The sequence below is a fragment of the Mustela erminea genome, chromosome 3, assembly GCF_009829155.1.
Source record: "Mustela erminea isolate mMusErm1 chromosome 3, mMusErm1.Pri, whole genome shotgun sequence".
In the NCBI taxonomy this organism is placed as follows: Eukaryota; Metazoa; Chordata; class Mammalia; order Carnivora; family Mustelidae; genus Mustela; species Mustela erminea.
In genome coordinates, this window is record NC_045616.1 from 139,638,473 (window position 1) to 139,665,613 (window position 27,141).

Sequence of the window (27,141 nt, forward strand, 5' to 3'; positions counted from 1 at the left end):
GCTCAGCGGGGAGTCTGCTTGAGATTCTCTCTTGGTCTCCTGCTCCCCCACACTGTGCTCTCTCTCTAAAATAAATCTTTTAAAAATATATACTGTTTAGTCACTCTTGGCTAATGGAGTAGCAGCAAAAAGTCTATTAAAAGTTAATATAAATTAGGTAAGACTAACAAGAATAGTTTGAGGGCCTAATTAATTTCTTTCTTTTCTTTTCTTTTTCTCTTTTTCTCTTTCTCTCTCTCTCTCTCCTCCTTCCTCCTTCCCTTTCTCTCCATCCTCCCCTTCTCTGTTAAGCTTTTGGATTATGAATTCTTTACCACAGGCATAAGTCGTTCACTCTTTCTTTATCTCACTTTCCATTTTTGGCTATTAACTGCTTTCCAGAATGCCTTTTTCACATAAATAAAGGGTTTGAATCACATCTTTATTGCTCAAGTCTTTCTTGTTTTCTCCTATTACATTTATTTTTTTTTTTAAATTCTCAACTGTGAAGGAATGTTAGGGTGGAAGAATTAACTTATGAGATATGTGAGATAATATAAAATTGAACTCAAATTACCAAGTAGATAATTTGGTAGCTGAGAGTCATTTAATTTGTAAATAAATATTTTTTTTATTTTCCACATATACTGAAACCATAAGGTGACTTTAAATATGGAAACTAAACTGGCACCCAAGAAGTAGGGAACAATAAAAGATAGTATATAATTTTGAAATTAACTGAGTGACAAACATTAAATCATGTGGGGGTGGGGATGCAGGTGTGGGGGTGTGCCAGCATCGCTGGTGCCTCCAGCAGTTATGACAGGTACCCCGCTAACATTAAGAATGAGTAGGATTTGGGAGAAGTAGCATAGAAAGGACAAGCAGTAGTGTGTCTCGTATAGTGCAGAGGTTGGTTTACTAAGAGTTATAAATTGCTGTTGAAAGTAGATGAGGGGATGCCTGGGTGGCTCAGTTGGTTAAGTGTCTGCCTTCATCTCAGATCTTGATCCCAGGGTCCTGGGATCGAGCCCCACATGAGGGCGGGGGTGGGGGGGGTGGTCCCTGCTCAGCAGGGAGACTGCTTCTCCCTCTGCCTCTGCTAATGCTCCACCTGCTTGTGCTCTCTCTCTGTCAAATAAATAAAGTCTTTAAAGAAAAAAAAAAGAAAGTAAATGAAATGGGTGACTACTGTGGAACTAGATAAAAAATGGCCTTGAAAGCTAGGCAGGTTTGACTTGATAGTCAGCTATTGAAATTTTGGCGAAGATAAGGTTCAGTGTCAGAGATATTTGAAGAAGTCCCTGGAGTAAGGCGAGATCCTGCACAGGCCCAGTCCTGTCCCTTGCCTTGGTTGCTTAGGTCCCAGGGGCCCAGTGTGCTCTCGTTTCCCTGTCATTTTTGTCACCATCCTTTCTGGTTTCCTCCTGTGATTTGTCTCTCCACTGTCGGCCCTGAAACAGGCACTCGGGTTCTTTCCATATGTAGCTTCGGATGCACATCACAGTCTGCTCTAACCAGAGTCTGGTGTGTCTTCTCCGCTTCACAGAGCCGGCCCCCACTGGCTTCAACAGCGTCCTCAGCACTGCTGCATCGGTGTGCTCTCTGTATCTTACTTGAGTCTGTCTCTTTCTTGACACTTGCCTCCTTTTCTGCAACCCCCGCCCCCCGCCAGTCCTCTCTCTGCTGGTTTCCCTTCTGCGTGACCTCAGGTGTGACCCTCCCCTGGGCTCAATCCTGGGACCCCTTCTCTCTAGCTGCATTCTCTCCCTAGGTAGTATCATCTAGTTCCATCACCTGAAGTTCGGTCTAAACATTGACCACTCTTAAAGATTTTTTTACCAGCTTTGTTCTTGCCCATGAACAGCAAGTTAATATATTACTGGATTTCTGGATTTGGTTGTTTTATAGACATTTCAAAGCAAAGGTGCCTAAAATGCAACTCCTGCTTCTGCCCAAACCTGTTCCCCTTTTGGTCTTCCCCTCACAGTAGATGGCATCACCTTTCACCCAACTGTGGAAGCCAAAATCTAAGCACTGACTTTCATTCTTTCTTCTCTCCCTTCCTCCACCATCACCTCCCCAGCCTGAGCCTCTCATGTCTCGCCGGATGGCCATAGTACCCTCCTCAGTGCTTGTCTTCCCTGCACACATTTTTCTGCACAGCAGCCAGGGTGGCCTTTTAAAAACCTAAACCAGGTCATGCCACATCACTGCCCAGCCAGAGGTAGTGATCTGCTTGAGCACCAAGGGAAGCTGGCTGTGCTGCACTCCTGAGAGGCAGAGGGAGGTTGTCTCTGGATCAGCTTCCTGGTCCTTTCAACCTTCCACTTGGATGTGAGGAACTCAGCCTCTGAGATGTACCTTCACCATACATGGAAGGTCTAAGTAGCGTGATAGGCTCCAAGGGGAGGTATTAATTTTGATGAGAGGAATCAGGGATTTGTAGAGAAGCAACATTTCACTAGACCTTGAGAGATGAGTAGGTTTTTGTGGTCCTGTGCACAGGAAGAGGGTGGAAAGCTTCAGGGCGGATGCCCTTTTCAGAAAGTACCACGCAGTTTTGGGACAGGAGCCCAAAATATAGGTGGGAGAGGATAGCAGTGGATACTGGGACTTGAAAAAGTGGGTTAGGCCTCTTCTGAAGGGCTTTAGAAGCTAAGTTAAGTTTAGAGTTTGGGCAGTGGGAAGCTATTCTTGGAACATTATACCAAACGGATTTTTCAGTGTTCAGTTGTAACTCATTAGAATACATTCTCCTTTCTCTCACCTACCTGAGAGCAGTGTGGAAAGATTCAGTTGTTAGGGTGATATCTCCTCTCTTCAAATCTGATTCTCGGGAGGGATGCCCCCCAGGTCAGAAGGCCTGAACCACATGGTAGGATAGAATGCCCCCTCCCTTCCCCAGTGTGTTTCTCATACCCCAGCTAAGATGGTGGCCAGTGCTTTTGATTTTGGGGAGTAAGGTGGGATGTTTTGATTACAAAAGGAGCTGAGTTTCATATGTCTTTTCTTTGAGAAGCGATGGAAGGCTTGTAAATGTTTCCTATTTTAAGTGATCTTTTTAATTCTCCTATAGGATTAATCACAATGAAAGATTGGAGTTCCTAGGTGATGCTGTTGTTGAATTTCTGACCAGGTAAGGAGGTTTTTCTGCTGTCCCCCAATAATTACATCTTATAGGTAACATACTTACTATATTACCTTCTTTGTAATTAGCTAAATAAGGCATTGAAACACCATGTATTTTGTCCCTCTGTAGAGCTTGAAAGCCACATGTCTGTGGCTCTTGCCCTGATAACGTGTACTCACTGACGCTGTAATGCCCAAGATTACAAGATGAAAGGCCAGTGTCTTTGTCCTGTCAAGTTTATATTCAAGTTGCCACAGCCACAAGAGATCAGCTTGTCTTGGTCTAAATGCTTCAGAGCTTATATTCAATTTGTAGAGAAAGGGATGATATTTTAAAATGTCATTTCATTTTCTAGGATTTGTCTTTGATCCATTTCTCACTCTTTCCAATCTCAAGAGAAGTAAAACTTAACAAGTAATATTAATGACAAGATTTTGGTTTGTGTATATGTGCATGTGTGTATGTATGCATTTATGTGTGTTTTCTCCCCAGAAGTGTTCTCATGTCCTTAATTTGGTGGTAGGGGTAGGAAAGTGCATTTTGTGTTTTTATACCCACATCGTTTCCGTTTTAAAGAGAGACCACACTTGGTTCTCTGGGAGCTGTCTTGAGCTATTTGTATTCTCTCTGGGTCATTGCTTTTCCCAAGAAGGACATAATGAGGCAGAGGGGCGGCTCTCCACACTTGTCCTCACCGGACACAGTAGAACAGGAGAAGCATAACTGCCTTGATCAACAGTAGCACTTAAAGACTGGTCTGAGATTTAGGTGAGGCTGTTGCTGTCATGGTCCGAACTGGCTTTCCATGCAGTCTTCCTCCAAATCTCCACACTTTCCTCAGGGCATGAGCAACCGGGTGTGCCACTCTCAGTTCTGTTCCTGTCCCCATCAGCTCTGTCAAGGGCACACCACCACTGGTGCCCTGCCCAGGCTTCTCTGCAGGGGCCACACATAACGCAGCCTGAGCAAAGATACTTGTTTCCAGACCTGATTTCTGAGTGTCCCATAGCATAGCATTATGTGACCAGCCCTTCAGGTCTTTGTCGCCAGATTTGTCACAGCAGTCTTTAAACAGAAGTGAGTGTGAAAATATGAGTGAATGGTACTGTTTGCGTTTTAGCACATTCAGATACTGTGCTTACTGGGGGTATAGCTCAGTGGCAGAGCATGTGACTGCAGATACTGTGCTTACTAGTTAACTTTCAAAGACTTCCAATCAAACCATTCAGTTTAGTTCAATTCAATTCAGCTTGATATCTACTGTGCACGTATTATGTGCCAGGCCTATTTTGATGACTTGGAGCTACAGACAGAATCTTGTGATGCATATTTGTTTACATGCCTTTTTTTTTTTTTATTTCCCCCTGCAGTGTCCATTTATACTACTTGTTTCCTAGTCTGGAAGAAGGAGGATTAGCAACTTATCGAACTGCCATTGTTCAGAATCAACACCTTGCCATGTTAGCAAAGGTATGTCAAACATCTGACGTGTTTGTAGTAAAGTCTGAAATTTTCTTCTTCAGTCCATGCATAATTTTGCATTTAAGAAAGTAACTGTTTAAGGTGTATTAAGAGTTTAATATTTTATAGACCAGGAAGGATTTTTTTGTTTTGGTTTTAAAGATTTAACCTTATTAGTTCTGTTACTTTTGTGGGTTTACCAGCAGCTAATGAACACCATGGTAAAGTAACTTGCTAACAGAAGAGGAAAAATTTGACAGATGTGTGTGAACAGAGTTAAACATTTGGGGGAAAGAACAAGAACAGAGCAAAAGAAATGAAATAGTTTGTATTTTTCCTCTGTGTAATATTTCGTATTATATTTGTCTTTAATTTATATTAATAAGCAGCATTATAGCTTTGATTAGAATATGCCTGCCCATTCATGCCCACAAGGGGCACTTTATAGATCTTTGAGAATCCCCAAACATCACAAATCCCAGTAATTAAGAGTTAGGGTTTAGGCTGTCCAGTTAGCTACATTGGCTTTATTCTTTGACTAAGAGAACCTTTTCTCAATTTAGATTCATCGCAGACATTTTACTTATTTAAATGATCTCATTTGATATTCCTATTTCTATGTGGTGTTTTAGTCTAGTAAGTTGTAGAGTGAGTTATGGCAAACAGAACACAGGTGCTGGGATTGGCCATCAGGGTTTCAGTCCACGCCCCTTTTTTAACAGGGGGGCCATAGACAAATTGTCTCGCCTGCAAGTCTCTGCCTTCTCGTGTGCACAGTGGAGGTGGCGTTAGCACTTGCCACACAGGTGGTTGTGAGAATCAAGGGAGATTATTGTTCGAGTTTTAATAATTCAATTTATAAAGTGTTTGGCACACTCCCTGTTTGTAGTAATCACACAAACAGGTAAATAAATTAGTAGGAGTTGGTTGTTTTTATTGCTGCTGCTCCTGTTCTCATTATAAATTATTACATTTTATAGACCTGTGGGTTTATTCAGTAGTAGAGGAAACTGGCTCTTAAATCCCCCAATACCAGTGATTTACTGGAAGAGCTTTTTTGCATTTTCCTTGGTTTTTCCTTTAAGCATTTTTTTTCCTTCATTTTGATATAAATGTTGGAATTTGATAGACTAGATAAAATCTAGTTCTTAATTTGATCTTGCTAAGGCATTAAGTTTATTAAAAATGGTTAATTTTAGACTCTGGTTTTTATGTTTGCAAGAGTACATTATTTTAGGTAACATCATCGTCATCATAGTGATAGCATTTGAGAATGTAAATAATGACATGTTAATGAAAAACTGTAGGCAACAGGTATGCTTCTTGATTTTAGCAGCTTTACCATGAATGAAATTCCACAACTCTACCTAAAACTGCTTTAGTGTGCAGCTGATTTAATTGTCAAAATGTTTCCTGATAGAGCACATAAATGTTCATTGGAAATACACATGAATAAGTAGTTGTCAACTCACTCCCAATTTTTTTTTTCATTTTAAAATATAATGCAATTTTTCAAGCAATTGTGGGGAGGTTGTTTACAAAGCATGGAATATTGCCATAACAGGGAAACAAAAACTGCTATGTGACATATTAGGTGACGTACAAAGCCATGAGTTATTTTGGCCAGTTTCTCCCTTGAGCTGTCTATATGATCTTCCTTCAAATCCTGACATTCCCATGGCATTCAACACCCATCTGCTTCAGTAAAAGGCAATTCTAGGCTTTGCCCTTGGTCTAGACTATGGCTCTTAACCATCAGGGAGTGGGGCACGTGACAGAGGATTGCTGAGAATCTTTGAGAATCTAATGATAGCTCCAGCTCTCCAGACAAATGAACACTTCAATATATGTACCAGTTGAACATCACTCTCCTTTTTAAAAGTTCACTAATGCCTACGTGAAAACGCAAAGATGTAGAGCAAGGATTATGAAAAGTTCGAAAATTCATAACATTCCAGAATAGTTGTTTGTAATATAAAATATGGCTTGCAGTCTATTCTCAAACAGGGCTCCAGAGATTAACAAACAATTGGATTTTCCCAGTGTAGTTGTGAAACAGCTGAAATTTACATATTGTAGCATAAGCTCTTGCACTTAGGGATCAATTTTTTAAAAGAGGTGTTTTCTGCTGTTGCATTTGTGGTAGTCAAAACTCATTTGAATATATTTTGTACTCATGAATTCCTAGCAATGCGGAATACTGATAGCGCTTATGTCTTGTTTTTATTATCTGTATCTTTTCCCAGTATAAATGGATATGGATATTTTTAGCATGCATACTGAGACACAAAAAATCTGAGTATCGTATCTGAGGACTGATGAGACTCATATTGTTCTAGGGTGTTCATTGACTTGTGACTTGTTCCATAGTACGTAGCATGTTACAGCTTAGTAAGAATTTATTGAATGGACTTATAGGGTAATGGAAACAGATTCATTTCATGCTTATGCAGTGTTTGTATTTTTCTCCTTTTATGGAAAGAATTATGATTTCCATTTATTCAGTCTCAGGAGTTTTATTTAAAAAAATCATTCATACTGTGTCTAGTTCTCAAAAGACATGATTTGTATATTATAATACAGTAGGATAAGAAATAAACAGGTACTGAACTCAGAGTAAAGAGAAAATATGGTTAAGACAGAAAAAGGAAGCCAGAGGTAAAGTTCCTATACACAAATATATTCTAAGTCCTACACAGTTTCAAGATCTTGGCCACAAATTTGGTTCTAAACTTTTCTGATGCCAAATAAAAAAAAGAAGCATAATTCATTACAAACAATATTCCAGGAGTCTGTAAGATAAATCCAACCCCATTGCTCAGAAGATCTCACTGAGCCTTCAGAAAGGTAAGTGTAGAGACCTCATAAAGGTGACACAAGTACAAAGATAAAGAGCCACAAAAATCCTTACCAAATTAAAAAAGATATTTAGAGATATAAGGCATTTTGAAGTCTTCTGAGGATCCCCACTTATTCTACCACATAGAAATCTGTTCTGTATAGCACAAACATCAACACCACATAACTTGAGCATCAAACTTTGGGTTGTGTTTGTATCTCTAGACATGTTGGGTGAACTCGGAGCCCCTGATCTTATAGCATAGTCTTTTTCCAGCTCAGACTAGTGCTTGGTCTGAATTTGGAATTAGACTCAGATCTGATCATTTCTGAACCACCAAAGCTCAAACATCAGAGTTCATAGAAGCCTGCTTGGGGAGAAGTTGAGGAGGGTTAAATCTGAGCCATTGACTCCCAATGAATGGCAGGCTAAACTCTCTTAATATACTGACACAAGGCCAATTAATTTGTAACCATTACTCCTAACCCCCAGGAGATATGGAATTGTCACAGTTATGACTTTGCCAAATTCTTTCTTACTTGTCATTTTGAATTTTGTAGAAACTTGAACTGGATCGATTTATGCTTTATGCTCATGGACCTGATCTTTGTAGAGAATCAGACCTTCGGCATGCAATGGCTAATTGTTTTGAAGCGTTAATAGGTAATTTTTCTTTTTATAATCTAGTTTCATACATATTTAAAATGTTTGGAGAACATATAAAATTCAGTGTGGATGGGGCGCCTAGGTGGCTCAGTTGGGTTAAAGCCTCTGCCTTCGGCTCAGGTCATGATCCCAGGGTCCTGGGATTGAGCCCCACATCGGGCTCTCTGCTCAGCAGGGAGCCTGCTTCCCCTTCCTCTCTCTCTCCTGCCTCTCTGCCTCCTTGTGATTTCTGTCTGTCAAATAAATAAATTTAAAAATCTTTAAAAAAAAAAAAAAAATTCAGTGTGGAGACTTGGGACAAAATTACTTGTTTCCAAAGCATGTGAGGTCCCTAGTATAACAGCAGCTTCATTGTATTGTGGTTAGTGTAGCTTTTCCAGAGCGAGCATTCTTTCTTTTCTTACATTCCTAATGCCTGAATTGATGTCTGAGGTCATGTACATGTGTATTTAGTACGTGCTGAATTGAACTGAAGTGAGTCAATATGTAGGTGGATTACTTTCCAGATCTGATTCAGGATCACATGCATAAATAAACAGTAAATAGGTTGCTGATGAGGCCCTAATACGGGTTCGGTTTTTGTTTTGTTTTGTTTTGTTTTTTGCATTTTAAACCATTTACAAGATTTTCTCATTTAAGCATCTTGAAAACCCTGCATCTTTTAAATCCTAGGGCTTGAATCTGTATGACTAAAACCTGTTCACTCAAAGCAAGACAGGCAGGCCCTTTACTTCCTCGGTTTCTTTCTTACTGTAACTGGAATATAGTCAGCTGTTAGTACAGGAAAGTTCTGAAGAGTTAATTAGCTGGTGATTGCAAGTATGCTTTACAATGAAATGTTACAGTAGATTGACAATGCCTTGATTTTTTTTTAAGTAAATGATTGAGTACATTTTATTTTTCAAAGGCCTTTGTACTTCCTTATCCATTTTCCTTCTTCCTTTGAAAATGAATATAAAAGCATCCCATTATAGTTTTGTGCTGATGATGGTAACAGGAGAATGTTTAATAATTATTATCCACAGTCTTTTCACAGCTATGTCTATTTTGCACACATATGTCTATTTTCAGAGAATTTGTCACATGGAATTACTGTGCTCCGTACACATAATAATTTTGACAGGTAGTGTTACGGTTGGCTCCTGAGCCAGGCAGACGTGATTCAATTCCTTCTTGCTGTATTTATCAGCACTGTGACTTTACCAAATTACTCCATCAGTAACATGGAGGTAGAGTCACTACCTCGCAGAATTGTTGTGACGATCTTAATATCCAGGCCTGGCAGCATCTAATCAGAGTTCCATTTCCTCAAACCCTTCCCCAAATCACCTACTATGAACCCAAATCCTATAAATCTTCTGTAATACTCTCCTACTGAGGTGCCTATGAAGGTAAAGGTAAGGAAGTGAAAATGCTCTGCACTATGCCTAGGACATGTCTGGCCCCCAAACCATGATTACTGCTATCATCATCATCATTACTATTAGCATTATATATATATTTTTTAAGATTTTATTTATTTGACAGAGAGATCACAAGTAGGCAGAGAGGCAGGCGGAGAGAGAGAGGGAGAAGCAGGCTCCCAGCTGAGCAGAGAGCACAATGCGGGTCTCGATCCCAGGACCCTGAGGTCATGACCTGAATTGAAGGCAGAGGCCTAACCCACTGAGCTGCCCAGGCACCCCTCATTATTTTTATTATAACTAAAACTACTGATAAATAATAAATGTATTTATTCATCAAAAACCCTGGTGAAGAGTCTTAATATTTTACATTGAAAAATTCCTTTCTGAAGACAGATATAAAAATATGATTTCAAAACTATATGACAGCCTTTCTCTGGAGTTGATACCCAATTAAAATGTCATTTGATTTGATACCCAATTTAAATGTTAAATAGTTATTTCAAATTAAAGGAAAAGGTTGTCCTGATTCTTATTTGTAGAAGGCTTCATTGATCTGAACTCAGATTTTATCAGATTTTCTTTTTAATGGTATGAAGCATAAACTATAAATAGAAAGCAAAATAAAATAAAACCTAACGTGCTCATAAAGCCAGGGTTTGTGCTTAGTTCCCTGAGTAAGTTCATACCCATACCCCTCATGAGGTCCTATTAGACCTCTTTTTACTTAAAATACTAGGTTTAGATTTTGCTAAATTGATTTTCATATTTCAGTCTAATTTATAATACAAATCCTGGCTAAAAACAGTTGCTTCTGGACTTTCGAATTTTTCTATAAGTGGGTTTTGGCTTGCCTTTTTACTTTTTATAGAGATATGTAATTTTCTCTGAATATTAATGCAGCCTTCCTTTTGACATTCCCATCCTTTTATCTAGGAGCTGTTTACTTGGAGGGAAGCCTGGAGGAAGCCAAACAGTTATTTGGACGCTTACTCTTTAATGATCCGGTATTTATCTTGAATCATTTGATTTTTCTCAGTTATATATTATTACAGAAGATTTTATATCAGTTAGTGATTATGTTTAAAGAGAGTGTAGGAGAAACAAAGTCCCCGAATCTGCCATAGATGGTAGAGTTCAAGTAAATCAGAATAGCTTACTTGGCTCTGTTGCAAATGGGAAAGTGCTGTGGCCACTTATATGAGGGGCTTGTCTTTTACCTGAAACCCTGTCTCTCCTCGTGGCCACTTACAAATTCAATATGAATACTTTGTTTTATTTTGAAGTATCTTGAAGTTAATTATGATTTTCTGTTTTATAATCATTGGGTACCTACCCCATGCAGGCTTACTTGAAGCTATCGCCTTTTGGCTTTTCTCTTTATGATTTCTCTTTATGTAGACTAGATAAATATATATTTATTTTAGAAAGTCAGTTCATAGGGAGTTTCTTATGGGCTATGAATAAAAAGTATGGAAGTACTTTTTTTTCTTAAGCAAGTTATAGTTTAAGAACAAATGATAGATTCTAAAATAGTTTCTGTTGTTACTAAAGTATTAAGCTATTAATATTGCTATAGCTACCTTTTTAATCCTGCATGTAATAGAGCATACGAGATGCTTTTTGTACCAAAACAAGTCAATTTAACATTTAAAGGGAGAGGCAACTCTGTATTCCAAATTGAAATGTCATTATAATTGAGTGAAATAGCCCTCATGGAGCAATAAAGAACACAGGAAGCCAGTGTTTGAAGCCTTTCTGAAACCTTTAGCTTAAGTGGCTGTCAGATGTTATTACTGTATTACTTAGGATAGTTTAAAAAAAAGAATCAATAGTTTTGAAAAATGTGACCTGGATGATGTCTGAGAATTTGATTTTTTTTATATTTGTTTTTATAGGGATATGTGATGACTTTATGTGTGTGAATTCTCTCCAGCGGGGAATGTTATCTACAGATGTTCCCTGTCCCCCATTTTGTCCTACACATATAAATGAGTGTGCATCTTGATTTATATCTGTAGCAGATGGCGTGTATTTTAAGTCTTTTTCTCAAATCTTAAAATATCTTTGTTCTGGCCTTTATCTTTTGTTGGCAATTTCAGCAACCTCTTTACTTTTTTCCTTCCTCCAGTCTTGCCTTAAACTGGTCCCCCTTCCCCGCCAAGCACTCCCACCCTCTTCTCCCATCTTACCTGCCTCCCCCCGCCCATCCATTCTGTGTTCTTTTCCTAAATCATACGCAGTTATACCCTGTGGTTCTTAATTGCACCAGTTTTTGTTTAGATTCTTTCCTCTCTTTAAACTGCTTTTCTCCCACTTGTCTACTTAGCAAGCTTATCTTAGAGTTCCAGTAGCAAGTGCAATGCTGGCGAGTGCAGTGTTTAATAGATATTTGTTAAAGGAATGAAATGAATAAGTGAGTGAATGAAAAAGCAGAGTCTGAACACAGTCTTACAGATGGAACGGCTGAGATTCAGAATTCATTTTACTGTATCTCTTATGAAACTGAACAGTGCTTAGGAATATATGGTCTTTCCGTTTCAGTGTCTTCAAGTGCACACACTAGGACATTCTAAAGCATTTGACATCTCCACATTGGTTTGCATCTATTTGGTGTGGCGTGTCAGAGACACTGGTGAACCGTTGAACTTTTTTTGAGTAATGGTGGTGTGAACATCTAATCAGCCACAGGCAGCCTGACACAAATGTGTAGGCCCGCAAAGTTTGATTGATTGAACCCATGTAGTGAGGAAGGCGAGAGTCCTTTCTAAGAGGCCTGGGCTGGTGCTGGTGGAGCCCAAGGAGGGGCCAGGAAAGCAGGGTCAGTTCTTCGTCGTTTGCCTTTTCTGAGGCTGGATTAGAAGAAGTCAGGGATTACTTTGGGATTGGGAGCTGTCAGGAGCCAAGGGCAGGTGAGCATAGTGTCCCCAGTAATCTTTAGTTAGAGGATAAGACAGAGCAAAGCAGGTGAGAGGGCAACACTGGCAGGAAAGCAGGATCCTGCTAACCTTGCAGCTGGCTCTATGTGTGTCGTCCCCGCAGCCCTATTCACCGCAGGGCTGGTTTTCCCCCTTCCCAGCCTGGTCTGCTGTTCATTCACTCTTCCAGCCCAGACCATTTTTCCTGGTTCCAGGTTTTCATCTCTATGTGACCCTTCATGGTTTCCCAGTATCTTCAGATCCACTGTTGCAATTTGATCATCCCAATGGGCCTCTCAGAAAGACAAGGAGAGATTACTATGTCATCTTTTATATTCTCCCACTCCCTCCCCCACCCCTTTTGGTCTTTATGTATCTGTCCCAGTATCTCCGACCCTGGCCTTTCTCTGGAACTCCAGGAGTTGGAATTCCTGTCTTTTCAGATGGTTCCTGGGCAGCTTCACGCAGATGTTCCACAGACACCTCATTTCAACACTTTAAGCATGTCAGCTCATCACCTTAACACCAAAACATATTTCACCTCTCCTACTTTTATGAACTAAACCCAAACCTTAGGATCTTCTTTTGTCCTGAAGCTTTTTTCTCCCCATCTCCATTCAGTTGCCAACTCCTGTCAGTTCTGTCCTTAGTATCTCTTGAATTGGTTCACTGTTGGCCATTCTCTTGCTTGAGTGTCTGCTCTCCTCATCTCTCACATGAAATACTGAACTGGTTGTGATGCCCCACGACTCCAGTCTCTCATTCATACTACCTTTAAGGTTGTCTTCTTTTTAATATACGGATTTTTTGGAAATATTTTATTTATTTATTTGACAGAGAGAAATAGCCAGAGAGGGAACACAAGCAGGGGAATGGTAGAGGGAGAAGCAGGCTTCCCACCAAGCAGGGAGCCCAATGTGGGGATCATGTCCTGAGCTGAAGGCAGATGCTTAACAACTGAGCCACCCAGGCGCCCCTAATGAATGGATTTGATTTTGGTCTTTGATTTCTTTACTGTCTGCCAAAGTCAGACAGTATTATAAAAGTCTGACAGCTTTGTATTATTCAATAGAGCATTTAAGAGTTTTCATAATCTGACCTCCTATCTATTTTTTTGTCTACCATCTTCTCACTCCCCCTTTATGCCATTTTAGGAATTCCCTTTTTTAATTAAAAAAATTTTTAAGACTTGATTTTTTTAGAGCAGTTTTAGGTTAACAGCCATATTCAGAGTAAAAATTTCTCCTATACCTCCTGCCCCCACACATTCACAGCCTCTCCCATTTTATCAACATCAGCCATCAGAGTGAGCCTATATCATCACTCGAGTCCATAGTTTACCTTGTATATTCTGTGGATTTGGGTAAATGTATGATACCGTGTATCTGTTATAATCTCACATAGAGTATTTTCACGGCCCTGACATCCTCTGTGTTCTGCCTATTAGGAGTTAACTTTTTATGCCTTTGTTCTTGGAGACATACTATTTGTGCATTTATGGTGCTCTGCTTTTGATTCCTTCCCCCTGCTGATTTGCCAGACTCCTCGTGTTTTTCAGGGTACATCTGAAGAGCTACCTCTTCTTTGAAGCTTCATCTAACATCCACCAAGCAGAATTTTCCTTACATTTAGTATATATTGCTATTATAGAACCTCTCTCAGTTCATTAAATTATACTTACCTTCATTTTTCCTCACTTTGCTCCTTTGAGGACAGGGATGGTATCTCATTTGTCTTAGTAAGCTTGTATATAATATGTATTCAACAAGAATGTGTTGCTAAACAGCAAGTGTTGGCAAGCATGAGGAGAAAAAAGAACCCTCGTGCACTGTTGGTAGGAATGCAGACTGGCACAGCTACTGTGAAAAACAGTATGGAGGGGCCTCAAAAAGTTAAAAATAGATCTACCCTATGATCCAGTAATCACACAACTGCGTATTCACCCCCAAAATACAAAAACTAATTCTGAAGGACCCATGCATCCCTGTGTCTATTGCAGCATTCTTTACAGTAGCCAAACCATGAACGCAACCCAGTTTTCTATTGACAAATGAATGGATAAAGAACATGTGTGCGCGCGCACGCACACACACACACACACACACACACACACACACACACACAGGAATACTATTCAGCCATTAAAAAGAATGAAATCTTGTCATTTACAACAATGTAGATGGAACCAGAGAGAGAAGGCTAAGCAAAATATGTCAGTCTGAAAAAAACAAATACCATGTAATCTCACTCATACATGGAATTTAAGAAACAAATGAACAAAGAAAAATTTAAAAAGACAAACGAAGAAACAGACTCTTTAACTATTGAGAAGAAACTGAGGGTTACCAGAGGGGAGCTGATGGGTGCAAGGATCGGTCAGATAGATAATAGGGTTTAAAGAGTTACACTTATCATGCTGGAAGAAATAAAATAAGGGAAAAAAGAGTTGCATTAATAAATGTCAACAGTCGCTGAACATTTTCCAGAATACACTGAAGGTAGAGGTTTTTGCCTTGAGCTAGTAAATGCTAGAGCTGGGATTCCAATCCGCATTTTTTACAGGATATTTTCTCTGGCACCAAGGTGTGGCAGAACCTGATCTCTGAGTGGGGTAGATGAATAGAAATGGAGGCAATTGAAATAATCTAGTTGTGAGGGGTTGAATGGTTACATATATAAGATGTCTGAGGAGAAATCAGTGTCACTGAGTGAAAAACATAGGAGAAGGGAGAAGGAGGAATCAAGTTGCTGAGAATTTGGAATTTTGGAGATTGGAGTTGGTTGGAAGCAATGGCTGTTTGTTGTTAACTGTTGATATGACCAACAGCAGTAGTAGCGTATTCTGTGTGCCAGCACTGGGCTCACTGCTTTGAGGAGGAAAAAAGCAGGAGAGAACATGAGAAAGTTGCAAGAAGGGAGTGACATAAAGTGTAATTCATGCTACAGAGAATTCAAGGGAAAGGTTATTGAATTGGTTAAGAGAAGCTCTCTAAAGTGTCTTAAAAGAACAGTTTGATATTTAAGCTTTATTTTTTAATATTGTCCCACCACAAAAGAAACCCCTCTAAGTGGGATACAAGTTGTCTAAAAATATTCGGTATTTTATTTCATTTTGTCATCATTTGTGTCACAGTGATAATAAATATTCCTCTAACTTCTTGCCCCCAAATTTAAAAAATATATATTTTTCCCTTTTTTAAAAAAAATTTTTGTTATTTGTTTGAAAAACCTAACATCAAGGCCAGAAAGTAGATTCATTCAAAGGCTCCCTAGAGTCTAAACTGAAGGAAAAAACTCTTTAATCCTGAGGAAGCTCTAATTATAACTGCCTCTAGATTTAGCTCAGTGGATAAAATAAGGTACTGGGCTTCTCCATAAAATTCACTCATTTCCATGTCTCAAGGAAACATTTGTAGTCACCTGAGGTAAAAGTGTGGTCTTATACAAATGGCTATCAGACACATGAAAAAATGTTCATCATCCCTAGCCATCAGGGAGATTCAAATTAAAACCACATTGAGATACCACCTTACACCAGTTAGAATGGCCAAAATTAGCAAGACAGGAAACAACATGTGTTGGAGAGGATGTGGAGAAAGGGGAACCCTCTTACTCTGTTGCTGGGAATGCAGGTTGGTGCAGCCACTTTGGAGAACAGTGTGGAGATTCCTCAAGAAATTAAAAATAGAGCTTCCCTATGACCCTGCCATTGCACTACTGGGTATTTACCCCAAAGGTACAGATGTCGTGAAAAGAAGGGCCATCTGTACCCCAATGTTTATAGCAGCAATGGCCACGGTCGCCAAACTGTGGAAAGAACCAAGATGCCCTTCAACGGACGAATGAATAAAGAAAATGTGGTCCATATACACGATGGAGTATTATGCCTCCATCAAAAAGGATGAATACCCAACTTTTGTAGCAACATGGACGGGACTGGAAGAGATTGTGCTGAGCAAAATAAGTCAAACAGAGAGCCAAGTATCATATGGTTTCACTTACTTGTGGAGCATAAAAAATAACATGGAGGACATAGGGAGATTGAGAGGAGAAGGGAGTTGAGGGAAATTGGAAGGGGAGGTGAACCATGAGAGACTATGGACTCTGAAAAAAACAATCTGGGTTTTGAAGGGGTCGGGGGTGGGAGGTTGGGGGAGCCAGGTGGAGGGTATTAAGGAGGGCACATATTGCATGGAGCATTGGGTGTGGTGCAAAAACAATAAATTCTGTTATGCTGAAAAGAAATTTTTAAAAAGTGTGGTCTTATAGATCTGAGAGTTTAGGAGCTAGATTTGGGTGTTTTCCACCCCATCTTAAAGCAGCTCAAATGCTAATGAATGAGTGCCTAAAATAAAGACATCTGAGATGAGTTTTAATTACAAAAGGCAGAGCTGATGCACATTTCTGGGGAATGGTAAACTAAAAAATATGATTAAAACAGCAACTTAATCCCATGTATTAGGTTAAGCAAATGTGTAACTGAGTTTTAAAGGGTATCTTTGACTTCTGTGTGTGGAGGTGGCTCTTTTCCTCCCCAGCTTAATAGGCTAATTAGAGTCACTACAGGCAGTTTGAGTGTTGAATTCACTTAAAAAAAAATTAGTTTGCTAGCACTATTGAATTTGCAATAAGTGGAGTCAGCATCTGAAATAGTTCACTATTTCAAATAATGGCATTTTATTTAGTACTCTAAAGTGTGTTAAATGGCTCCCTGGAGCATTAAAGGCATCACTCTATTTTCCAGGACCTGCGCGAAGTCTGGCTCAATTATCCTCTCCACCCACTTCAAGTAAGTGTGACCTTCCTGTCTGCAGTGAGCTTTATAGCTCTAGGTAGTCATGTTACTTTAGTTTGCCCGTTTTTCCCTCCTTCTTTTATCAACCTTTGATGCCCTTCAGTGGCATTATGACTTTAAACTGGGGTGTCAGGCAGAACTGGAACACTTTGGAACAAATAGTAAAATGAACCCATGTATTGCATTTGTGCTTTGGGGTGGGGTGGGGGAAGCACTGGGGGTCATCTTCTCTCACAAGGCAGGAGGAGCTGCTTGTATGATTGTGGTGTGGTGCCCTTCCTCCCCCCAAAAAAGTGATGCTCAAAGCTTAATAGATCAATTCTACTGTAGCTCCCTCGCTGCTATTGTAGAGAAAATAATGTGGAAGTGAGTATGTGCTTAGTAAAAAGAACAAATACTAAATTAACATTGCTAAATTGTAACCTAATTTAGATCTTAGAAACTGAAGGCTTTGACTCAGATTGCTTAAAACATATTGTAATGAAAATTTTAGTACAATATGGTAACTTTTTACTCAAGATTTTGTTATTTAAAAGATCTATATGTGGTGAAAATTTTTTTCCTAGTTGGCTTAAAATTCTTTATATTCTTTTATTTCTATTTTACTTGGAGACATATATATGTATACATATGTATATATATATTCTCATATACATATTTTCCTGTGTGCATGTATGTGTATGTACATTATACATATATGAGAACCACTAGTGGCTGAACTCTACTGAGAGGCTTATAGTAATAAATGGCATTAATTCGAAGAACTTTAGAAACATTAGTATAAAATTGTCCAAAGTTGTTGAAAATGCTCACTTTAATTACTATTTTCATATTTGCTATATGCTCTCACTTTTGCATTGAGTTGTTCAAGGCTTATTGTTATGTGGAGCCCCTGCCTAGTGGTACAGTAATCTCCAATATAAGCTGAATCTGGCTTTAATCATGTTCATTTGCCAAAATAAGCTGGTCCCCAGAAGACACACGAAGGTCATATTCCTCTAAAGCAGTGGTTTGCAAAGGGCAGTCTCCATACTGACAGCATCTGCCTCTCCTGGGAATTTGCCTGATAGGCACATTCGGAGTCCTTACTCCAGACATACTGAATCAGAAACTCTGGGGGGTAGGGCCTGGCCATTTGGATGAATGGGCCCTACAAGGGTTCTGATGAATGTGAGTTTGAGAACCACTGCGTACTAGGTACACATATTCTCCGCCAGCAGTTCTTCACTTTGCCTCTTCCTTGTAGAGTTAGTATAATACTTGGGATTTTGAACTATCTGTGTACAGTACTTGGCCTTGAAATTTGATGGAAGATTGGAAAATATTATTTGAGCCTTCTTTAAATATTAGGCTTGTTTGCCATTCTAAGGGATGAGGAAGAAGCTTCCATGTTTTATTGGCATTTCAGAAATTTCTGCTGTGGGAGAAGGAATTTTACAGAACACTATCCTAGAATTGGTAATTACTTTTGTAACCAAAAAGTGCACATGGTTTTTATTTTTTATTTTTTCCTGCAGCTACAAGAGCCGAATACTGATCGACAGCTTATTGAGACTTCTCCAGTTCTACAGAAACTTACTGAGTTTGAAGAAGCAATTGGAGTGATTTTTACTCATGTTCGACTTCTGGCAAGAGCGTTCACGTTGAGAACTGTGGGATTTAACCATCTGACCCTGTAAGTTAGATTTAATGGTGTAATCCCAGTGTGACCATTCAGACAGGCAGTCCCAAACCTTGACTGTGTGCCTTTCAAGGAAATTGGGATTTCAAACAGATTTCCAGGAAAGTCACATCGTGAGATGGGTGAGTAGCCAGACTCTGGTGTGAATCAGGGGACAGGTTCTAATCCAGTATTTCTGGTTTCATTGTCACGCGTCTTATTTCTTCATAAAGTATAAGAGAAGCATGAAGAAAGTAAAAATTTTATCTGCAAAGGGACAGATATTAAGTATTTTAGGCTTTACAGGCCATGTGGTCTCTGTTGCAGTGATTCGACTCTGCTCTAGTAGCATGAAAGCAGCCACAGAGAAAATGTAAATGAATGGGCCTGGTTCTGTCTCAAATAAACTTGCAAAAACAGACTGTGGGCTGAAGTTGGCCCTCAGTCCTACCTCAAGATAAATGATTTGGAGATGAGCTAATATAATAACTAGGAAAATAACCAAAATGTTATTTCTTTGCCTGTTTTTTTTTTTTTTTTTTAAGATTTTATTTATTTGACACAGAGAGAGAGATCACAAGTAGGCAGAGAGGGGGGAAACAGGCTCCGTGCTAAGCAGTGAGCCCGATGCGGGTCTCGATCCCAGGATCCTGAGATCATGACCTGAGCTAAAGGCAGAGGCTTAACCCACTGAGCCACCCAGGCGCACCTGCCTGTTGTTTTTTGTTTAGTTCTTGGCTTCTCTCCCACAAATCAAATGTTCACAGCTCTCTTTGGAGTATAAAGATTTAAGATTCTTGTCATAGATTTTTTTTTTTAATAGTGTCCTTAAACTGGATTCCAGCTTTGAAAGAGAGAGTGTATATTTCAATAAAGAACTAATGATTTAACAAAAGAAAATTCCTGGACATTTTGCTTTGTTTTGTCTGAATGGCGGTTATCTGTACAGGATTGTTATCTGTATTTTTCAACTAATACTCCTTAACTTCTGACCAGGCACTATTTACCAGTCTTCATTTATCAGTTATTTAATCCTTAGATACTAGTTCCTGCACTCTTCTTTGAAACTCAGTCTGTATTGACTCAGGTCTCTTCTCAATTGAGGGGCCTTAGGGACTTGTATTTAGTTTTGTGCTTTAAGGCAAGGTGAACACATTGCCTTTTAAAACTGTGCCTTTTTAAAAATTCTGTTTCTTTTTTTAATATACAAATGCTTATTGATCTCTTTTCATTGATGTTGTTATTTCCAGAGGCCACAATCAGAGGATGGAGTTCCTAGGTGACTCCATAATGCAACTGGTAGCCACCGAGTACTTATTTATTCATTTCCCAGACCATCATGAAGGACACTTAACTGTGAGTTTGTGTTAAGTCATTCTCTCCAGTAAGATTACTGTGTAATAGAGTGAAGATGAGAGCAGCCAAATATATATTTATGTAATTAATATTACATAATTCTTAGTTCTTGACTTCAGTATACTTATGGTTTTGTTCAGTATACTTATGGTTTTGTTCATTTAATTATGCAAATTGTATACAAAGCAGTATAGAAAAAGAACTTGTTTTATACTCCTTCATTTAATGACTCCCTGCTCTGTGCGAGACATTGAATTGAGCTAGGCTTCATGGGAAGAGCAAATATTAGTTGACACCCATCCATAAGGAGTTTAAAAACTATTAGCAGAAGTGAAAAATATAAGTACATAGCTACAAATACTCTCTCTCTCTCTGTATATATGCACACACACTATGTGTGTGTTATGTGTACGTGAAAGTATAAGTAAGTAATTGTAACTAAATACAGGAGAGAACCATGTGAAAGAAACATTGTGGAGAGGCATAGGTAAACTGAGGCACCTGTGCTGTTTAGGAAAAGATAAGATTTCTTTTAGCTGTGGATTTTTAGGAAGGCTTCATGGGCATGATGATGATTGAGCCTTTAAAGGTGAGTAGGATTTGGCCACTAGGAATTAATGGGAAGAAATTTCTATGCAAAGACATGCCACACATTGGGCCTGCTGAAACAAAGGCACAACATGAAAACCCAGAAGATAGAGAGACGGTAGGGAGTCAGTTTGGCTAGATCCAGGGCAGAGTTGAAAGGGACTTAGAAAGACAAGGTTTGATTTATGAACAAAGTGAAACAGTCCCCATGTCTCTCACTTTTGTTTCATTTTATAAAACTGCATTGAGCTTTTCTATTTGTTGCATACTGTTTGTACTCTGAAACTGATCAATAATACAGCCAGAATGGTGAACAAAGCGTATCTGGAAGCCAGTCGTGATATCTCTCAAGGTACAAGAATAACCTTTGAGAAGACCCTCTAGAGTTGGGCATTGAGAAAACAAATACTTTTCCGGGCCAAGAAAAATAGTAGTGTGCTCTAAGATATTTTGTTAGTATAGCCTTCCTTTTTTATTATACTTGAAGCAAATAATAAGTCTTTCATACTTTGCATCTCTGTGATTTTTATGCATGTTTTACTTTGAATAGAATTGAATCTTTATCTCTGCAGCTGTGAACCCTGGAAATAGTTTGCATGAGACACAAATATTGGAATTAAGGAGAATATGATGATTTGATTATGTTGAGATGTAAATTTTCAGTGAAATTTCTAAGGCTAACAAAATATGATTCTTTTATTCACTCACTCAATGAGTATTATATTCGTACCATGCCCTGTATTATTATATGGGAAATCAGTAATACTATTGTTTTAAATTTAATTTAAAATTAACAGTTGATTACCATTTAAAGTTGACTACTTTGGATGGACAGGGTACCATCCAAGATTTTGGATACCAAAATCTTAAGAACACAGGAGTATTAACCAAAAAGAAACTAGTGTCTAGTATCTTCCTGTGCATTAGGGAATTGATAAATGCTCGTTAAGTATCTTCCATTAGGGAATAGACTTCATTGCTGTCAGAGTATCTGGTCGGTCTGAGAAGTGGTCAGACCAAGCCATGTGGCTTGAAACAGTGATTCATTTTTTGGCCACATAGAGACCACTGTTGCAATGTGTGACTAAATATACACATTTACCCCGTATTCTGCAAAACTAATTGTGAACACTAGGATTTTGTGGAGGTAGAATGTTATAGATCAACAAGTTTACTGCTTCCCATCTTGGGCTAGATAGAGGGAAAACCAGGACTATGCGAAAGACTCTAGTTTTGTGTTCTTTCCAAAACTGCTTCAGTGCCATAGCTGCATTTGTATCTAAAATGTGTTGATCAGCCTTGTTGTCTTAAAATTAGAGAATTTTTGAATAGCTTATTAGAAAGATGGTAAATGACAAAATTATGATATGATGGTTTTATTAAATATATTCACAGAAAGCTTTGGTAGAAATCAGTAGGACTAACAGATCTGCTGGTAAAACAAAGATGATCTGTCATCCATTGAGTACACACTTTAAAAGATACTGACTTCCGTCAGCCCTGGCATGGTTGCTCCCTCTCTCCTTTTTGAAACACTGTCCTTTGTTGGCTTCTGTCAGTTTCTTTCACCTCTGTCCCTTCTGCCATGCTTCACTCCTGGTCTTTCTCTCACCTCTTCAGCCACTCGTTCTCAGCTTCCTTTTCAGGCTCATTATATTCTGTACAGCTGATGGATATTCTGGCGTCTGAAAGGCTCCCTCTAGGCCCTTGTCTTTTTTCATGAGAGCCGCTGCTAGGCGGTCTTTTCCATGTACACACTATCAGCTTCATTCTAGAGACAATGATGTCCAAACAGATCTCTTCAGTCCCATTTCTTCCTGCGCTCCAGTAGGTAGCTGCCCTCCGGCATCTCCATACATCCACGACTGAACCTAGAGTCTTCTGGCACCGGCTTCTCTTCCGGTGTTCCCTGAGTAATTGAGTGGCAGCGGCAGCCATCCTGCAAGTCAGAGATACAGGAGTTATCTTTGATTCCTCCCTCCACCCAGGGCCCTGTATTCTAGACCATTCACAAGTTCTGACGTTGTTCCTTCTTGAGTAAACACCTCATCTTCATCACTTAAATCCTCTCAACCAGACTGGGTCACCTAGACCACCGTAATGGCTTTGTTGCTGGCAAAACGTTACAGGCATATGCTTGACAAAGAACCTCCGTTAGAAGGAGTGGCATTTATTAAATTGCACAGGATAGGATCTTAAGGTTGTGTTTGTGCCAAGCACTAGGCAATGTGGCGTGTTAGATATCCCCAAGAAGTATGCTACCATGTGCAAAGCTGGCCTTTGCAGTTCTATACTCTCCCACAGTGGATGTAGTCTCAGGCAGAGACCCTCCCGTCGGCCCAGGTTGTAGGCCTGTTGGCCAGATCGTAGCTTCCTAACTGGTCTTCCTCTCTTCGCTACCCCCTGATCCAACGATGCATTTTCGCTTGGCGGCCGACGGTGTCTTTTCACAGCAGAGCTCCTGTGACCCTACTTGCTGTTCATTTTCAGTCCACTTGGTTTTTCCTCTCATCTCCCCAATCTGTAAGTGTTGGGACACTCCCTGTTCTCAGACATTTTCTCTTTTCTCTTGACCTCCTTTCTGGGAGTGATCTCACAGCTTTGAGTACTTCTACACACCACTTCGTCATGTAGGTCTTCTGCCTGTACTTCTTGCCCTCACTCCGGACTTGTGTCTTTGTATCTCCAGATACACTTGAATACCCAGATATAAGATATACTGTAATCCCTAGTTGGATTTGTTAGGCATCTCTGACATAATATGGTCAAAACAAAGCAGATATCCATCTCAAAACCTGCTTTTTTCTAGGTGGTCTCCATATCAGCAAGGATCATTTCATTCTTAGGGTTGCTCAGGCTGAAAACCTCAAAGTCATTCTTAACTCTCCTCTTTTCTTCATGTTACACCATTAGCTACTAGCATATCCTGTTGATTTTGCCTTAAAAATTTGTCCAGAACATAACTACTTTTCAGCAGCTCCGCTGTTATTAGCCTGGTCCAGGCTACTATTATTTTTTCCCTAAATTACAGCCATAGCCTCCCAACTGGTCCATACCAACTGCCCCCCCCAGCCCTTGGTCTGTTTAGCACATCATCTAGAGGGACTGTTTTTAAAGGGGTATCAGAATACAGCCCTCCTTTGTGAAAAACCTTCCAAAGATTTCGTGTCTCAGCGGTAACAGTGTTGTTGCCTACAAGACCTGTCTCCCTGACACTGTCTGTCTTTATCTCCTAGACTCTTCACATTGGACCCTGTGCCATTCTTGTAGGACACTAAGCAAGCCTTTGCCTCCAGGCCTTTGCACATGCTGTGGCCAAATTCTTCATCTCCCTCAGGTCTTGGTTCAAATGCTATCTTATCAGTGAGGCATTTAACTTACCCTGCTTAAATTGTGACCTCTTCCCTGTGTCCCCAGTTCCCCTCTCCCAGCTGGGAACCTCATTTCCATTTTCTCCTTAGCACATACTATGTATTTTACTTGTTTACAGTTAGTCTTCTCTCATTAGAGTATAAATTCCTTGAGGGCAGGAGTTTTTGTCTGTTTTCTTCATTCCTGATTCCTGATTTGTGGAGCATAACAGTGCTCCACAAATACGCTCAGTAAATGATTATCCCTTCCCAGTCCAGTCCTCTTTATTATTTGGATAAATATTATTTGGTATTATTATTTATTCCTTGGATAGTGACTAAAGAACAAGGAAGTTCTGGCCTGGTCTGGCCTGTGCACCTGCCCGCCTCATACCACGTACTCATCTTTTCATTGTGCATCTCTGTAGTGCCCTGTTTCATATTCCTCCCAGTCCCCTCCGGCCGTCAGGCCCTGCATGTGCTGTTCTTGTTCCTGGAGAACATTCTGCTTCCAACCCTTACTCTTCATCGGCCTGGTCTTTCCTGCTCTTCCATTCAACGTCAGTTCTGGCTTGACTTCTGGATACAAGGAGGACCCTGGATACAAGGAGGACCTTTCCAGATGCCCTCCCACATACCACCACCCAGTCAGAAATCCATGTTCTTTTCTTTCCTGGCACTCACTTATTTCGGTTTGCCTGACCCACTAACCCAGAAGTTCTGTGAGAGCATGTGTTTATTTACCACTTTGTGCCCAGCCATATGGTAGGCTTTCAATACATATTCGATAAATAAAAGAAAGAGTTTTACAGGCAGCTAAGTTGTATGGAAAAGGAAGTAGAAGTGGCATTGGAGGGAAGTGCCATGTTGTTTTATGTATAAAGAAGAAGGTTGCAAACTTATTTATTAATGTCTAAGATTACAATTAATTGAAAATGTATGGAGGATTACTTACTACAGCTGCATTTGTATGAGGGGGTGGCAAATTATTCATTATTATAATTGAAGAACACACAACTACATTAATTCACACAGGGAGGCATTATTTAGCTCTGAGCCCTTCCTTTGTGCACTTGTCTTACAGAGAATAGGACAGTTGAACAAATGAAATCATGGATTTGAAGTTCTGAGTGCTGATGGGGAAAAACATAGCGTTGTAGGAGTTGGATATTCAGAAAGCCCTGCTTGGGAAGGAATATCAGGCATAGATGATTGTTCTAGGATGACTGAGGTTGATTTCATAGACTGAAGTATTTTATTTTTAGGGTAGAACCTAGAATCTACCCTATAGGGATTAGGTAAGTAGTGAGAGAGTCCCAGAGAGCACTAGCTCAGACCAGAATGCCTTGTCTTGGCACACTTGCAGGTTTTAAAACCTGATATCATTTTTCCCTCTATATCATTCCTCCTTCTTAGCCTTTACTGTTGTGCTACGGAGCTAAAAATAGTTGCTAATCCCATGCCCCTACTATGCGTGCTGGCGTCATGCCCTTCTGTGTGTGCATCGGTGAGATGAATTTGCAGAAATTTTTGTTTGTTTATAGAGGAATGATTTGGTATAATGAGAAAGCAGGGATTACAAATAAAAAGTTCGAGAACCAGTCATCTAATCCCTCTCTGCTGCCTCCAGATAGCACGAAACATCAATCGAAACATCAATCGTTTAGGCAAACGCAGATCTCATCTACAAGATCTCTTTGAGAGAATAGATCCCACAGCCTCTTGTTTTAGAATTTCTTTGTCGCTGACATAATTGGGTTCTTTGTATCCGACCTGCACCTCGCCCGCCAACATTTGTGCTCCTTTTCTTTAGTTATCATAGGAAATGGAGACCATCTGGCTACCACTCTTGGTGTAACAGCCCTGTGTGGCAATCACTGTCACTTTTAATATGATATTCTGCTTTCACCCCGTGCTCTTCTAGTTACGCCCTTAAAATAATAGTCACAGTCTTCTGACTTTACACTAGGTGGCCCTCTTTGGTTGCTCATGTCCTGCAGCTGTGGCTTCCTCTTTAGAATCAAGAGTGAATGGAGAAGTTAAAGGAAGAATTCCAGTATGTTTCTTTGTTTGTTTTAAACCAATAAAACTTTTTCCTATTAAAATTTAAGTGTAGTCATGAGAGACTGCTGTGCTGAGATAGTAGAAAACACCCTGGATTCTCAAAGTCAGAATTGGAGGTGTGTGACACTTTAGGTCGGTCCTGCCACGGCATCAGGGCCCTGGGCATCTTGCCACTTCTCCCAGTTGACACTTTTTGGGGTTCCTTCTCCCCTATAGAAAGTATAGACCTCTTTACTTGATCTGCAAGACTCTGCCCAGAGACCAGCCAGCCTTGCCTTTGCCTGTATCAGGGCCCCCCCTGCCGACTCTACTCCGACCTGTCCTCCAGTATCCACCACCCCCTGACCCTCTCTCCTGCCTCCCTGTGACCACCTTGCTGTATCACGGCCCCTTGTTTTGTCAAAGCTGTTCCCTCTAACTGGAAAACCACTTTCTACCGTCTTAGTCTGTTCAGGCTGCTAGAATAAAATACCACAGACTAGGTAGGTGGCTTAGGAGCAGTCGAAATACACTGCTCACAGTTCTGGAGGCCGAGAGTCCCAGGATCAGAGTGCCGGTCTGGTTGGGTTCTGGTGAGAGCCTTCTTCCAGGTCACAGACTTCTCATTGCACCCTCACACGGTGGAAGGGGCTAGAGATCGCTCTGAGGCCTCTTATAAGTGCATTGATCCCGTTCTTGAGGGCTCCACCCTCATGACCTAATCCCCCAAAGGCCCCAGCTCCTAATGCCATCATCTTTAGGGGTTAGGATTTCAACATAGGAATTTGGCCGGGGTGGTGGGGGCGGGGGTTGGGGAAATGACACAAACATTCAGATTTTAGCACCCACCCTTCTCACAGACTCTTTTTTTTCTTTTCTTTCCTTATTTCTGCCTCTGTTCATCAGAAGCTACCTACATGAATTTTTTTTAAATGCATATGTCCAAGTTG

General features: G+C 40.0%; 1 protein-coding gene across 6 annotated transcripts in view; it reads left to right on the plus strand.

Moving 5' to 3' along the window:
- The window catches only part of DROSHA (drosha ribonuclease III), a 118,911-nt gene that overhangs the window by 80,242 nt on the left and 11,528 nt on the right, over positions 1-27,141 (plus strand). For all 6 annotated transcript variants that reach the window (XM_032337702.1, XM_032337704.1, XM_032337706.1 and 3 more), the window contains 7 exons: positions 3,059-3,118; positions 4,483-4,582; positions 7,973-8,075; positions 10,418-10,488; positions 17,144-17,188; positions 18,712-18,869; positions 20,105-20,210. In XM_032337702.1, the coding sequence (XP_032193593.1) occupies positions 3,059-3,118; positions 4,483-4,582; positions 7,973-8,075; positions 10,418-10,488; positions 17,144-17,188; positions 18,712-18,869; positions 20,105-20,210 (643 nt within the window). The remainder of the gene's footprint in view (positions 1-3,058; positions 3,119-4,482; positions 4,583-7,972; positions 8,076-10,417; positions 10,489-17,143; positions 17,189-18,711; positions 18,870-20,104; positions 20,211-27,141) is intronic.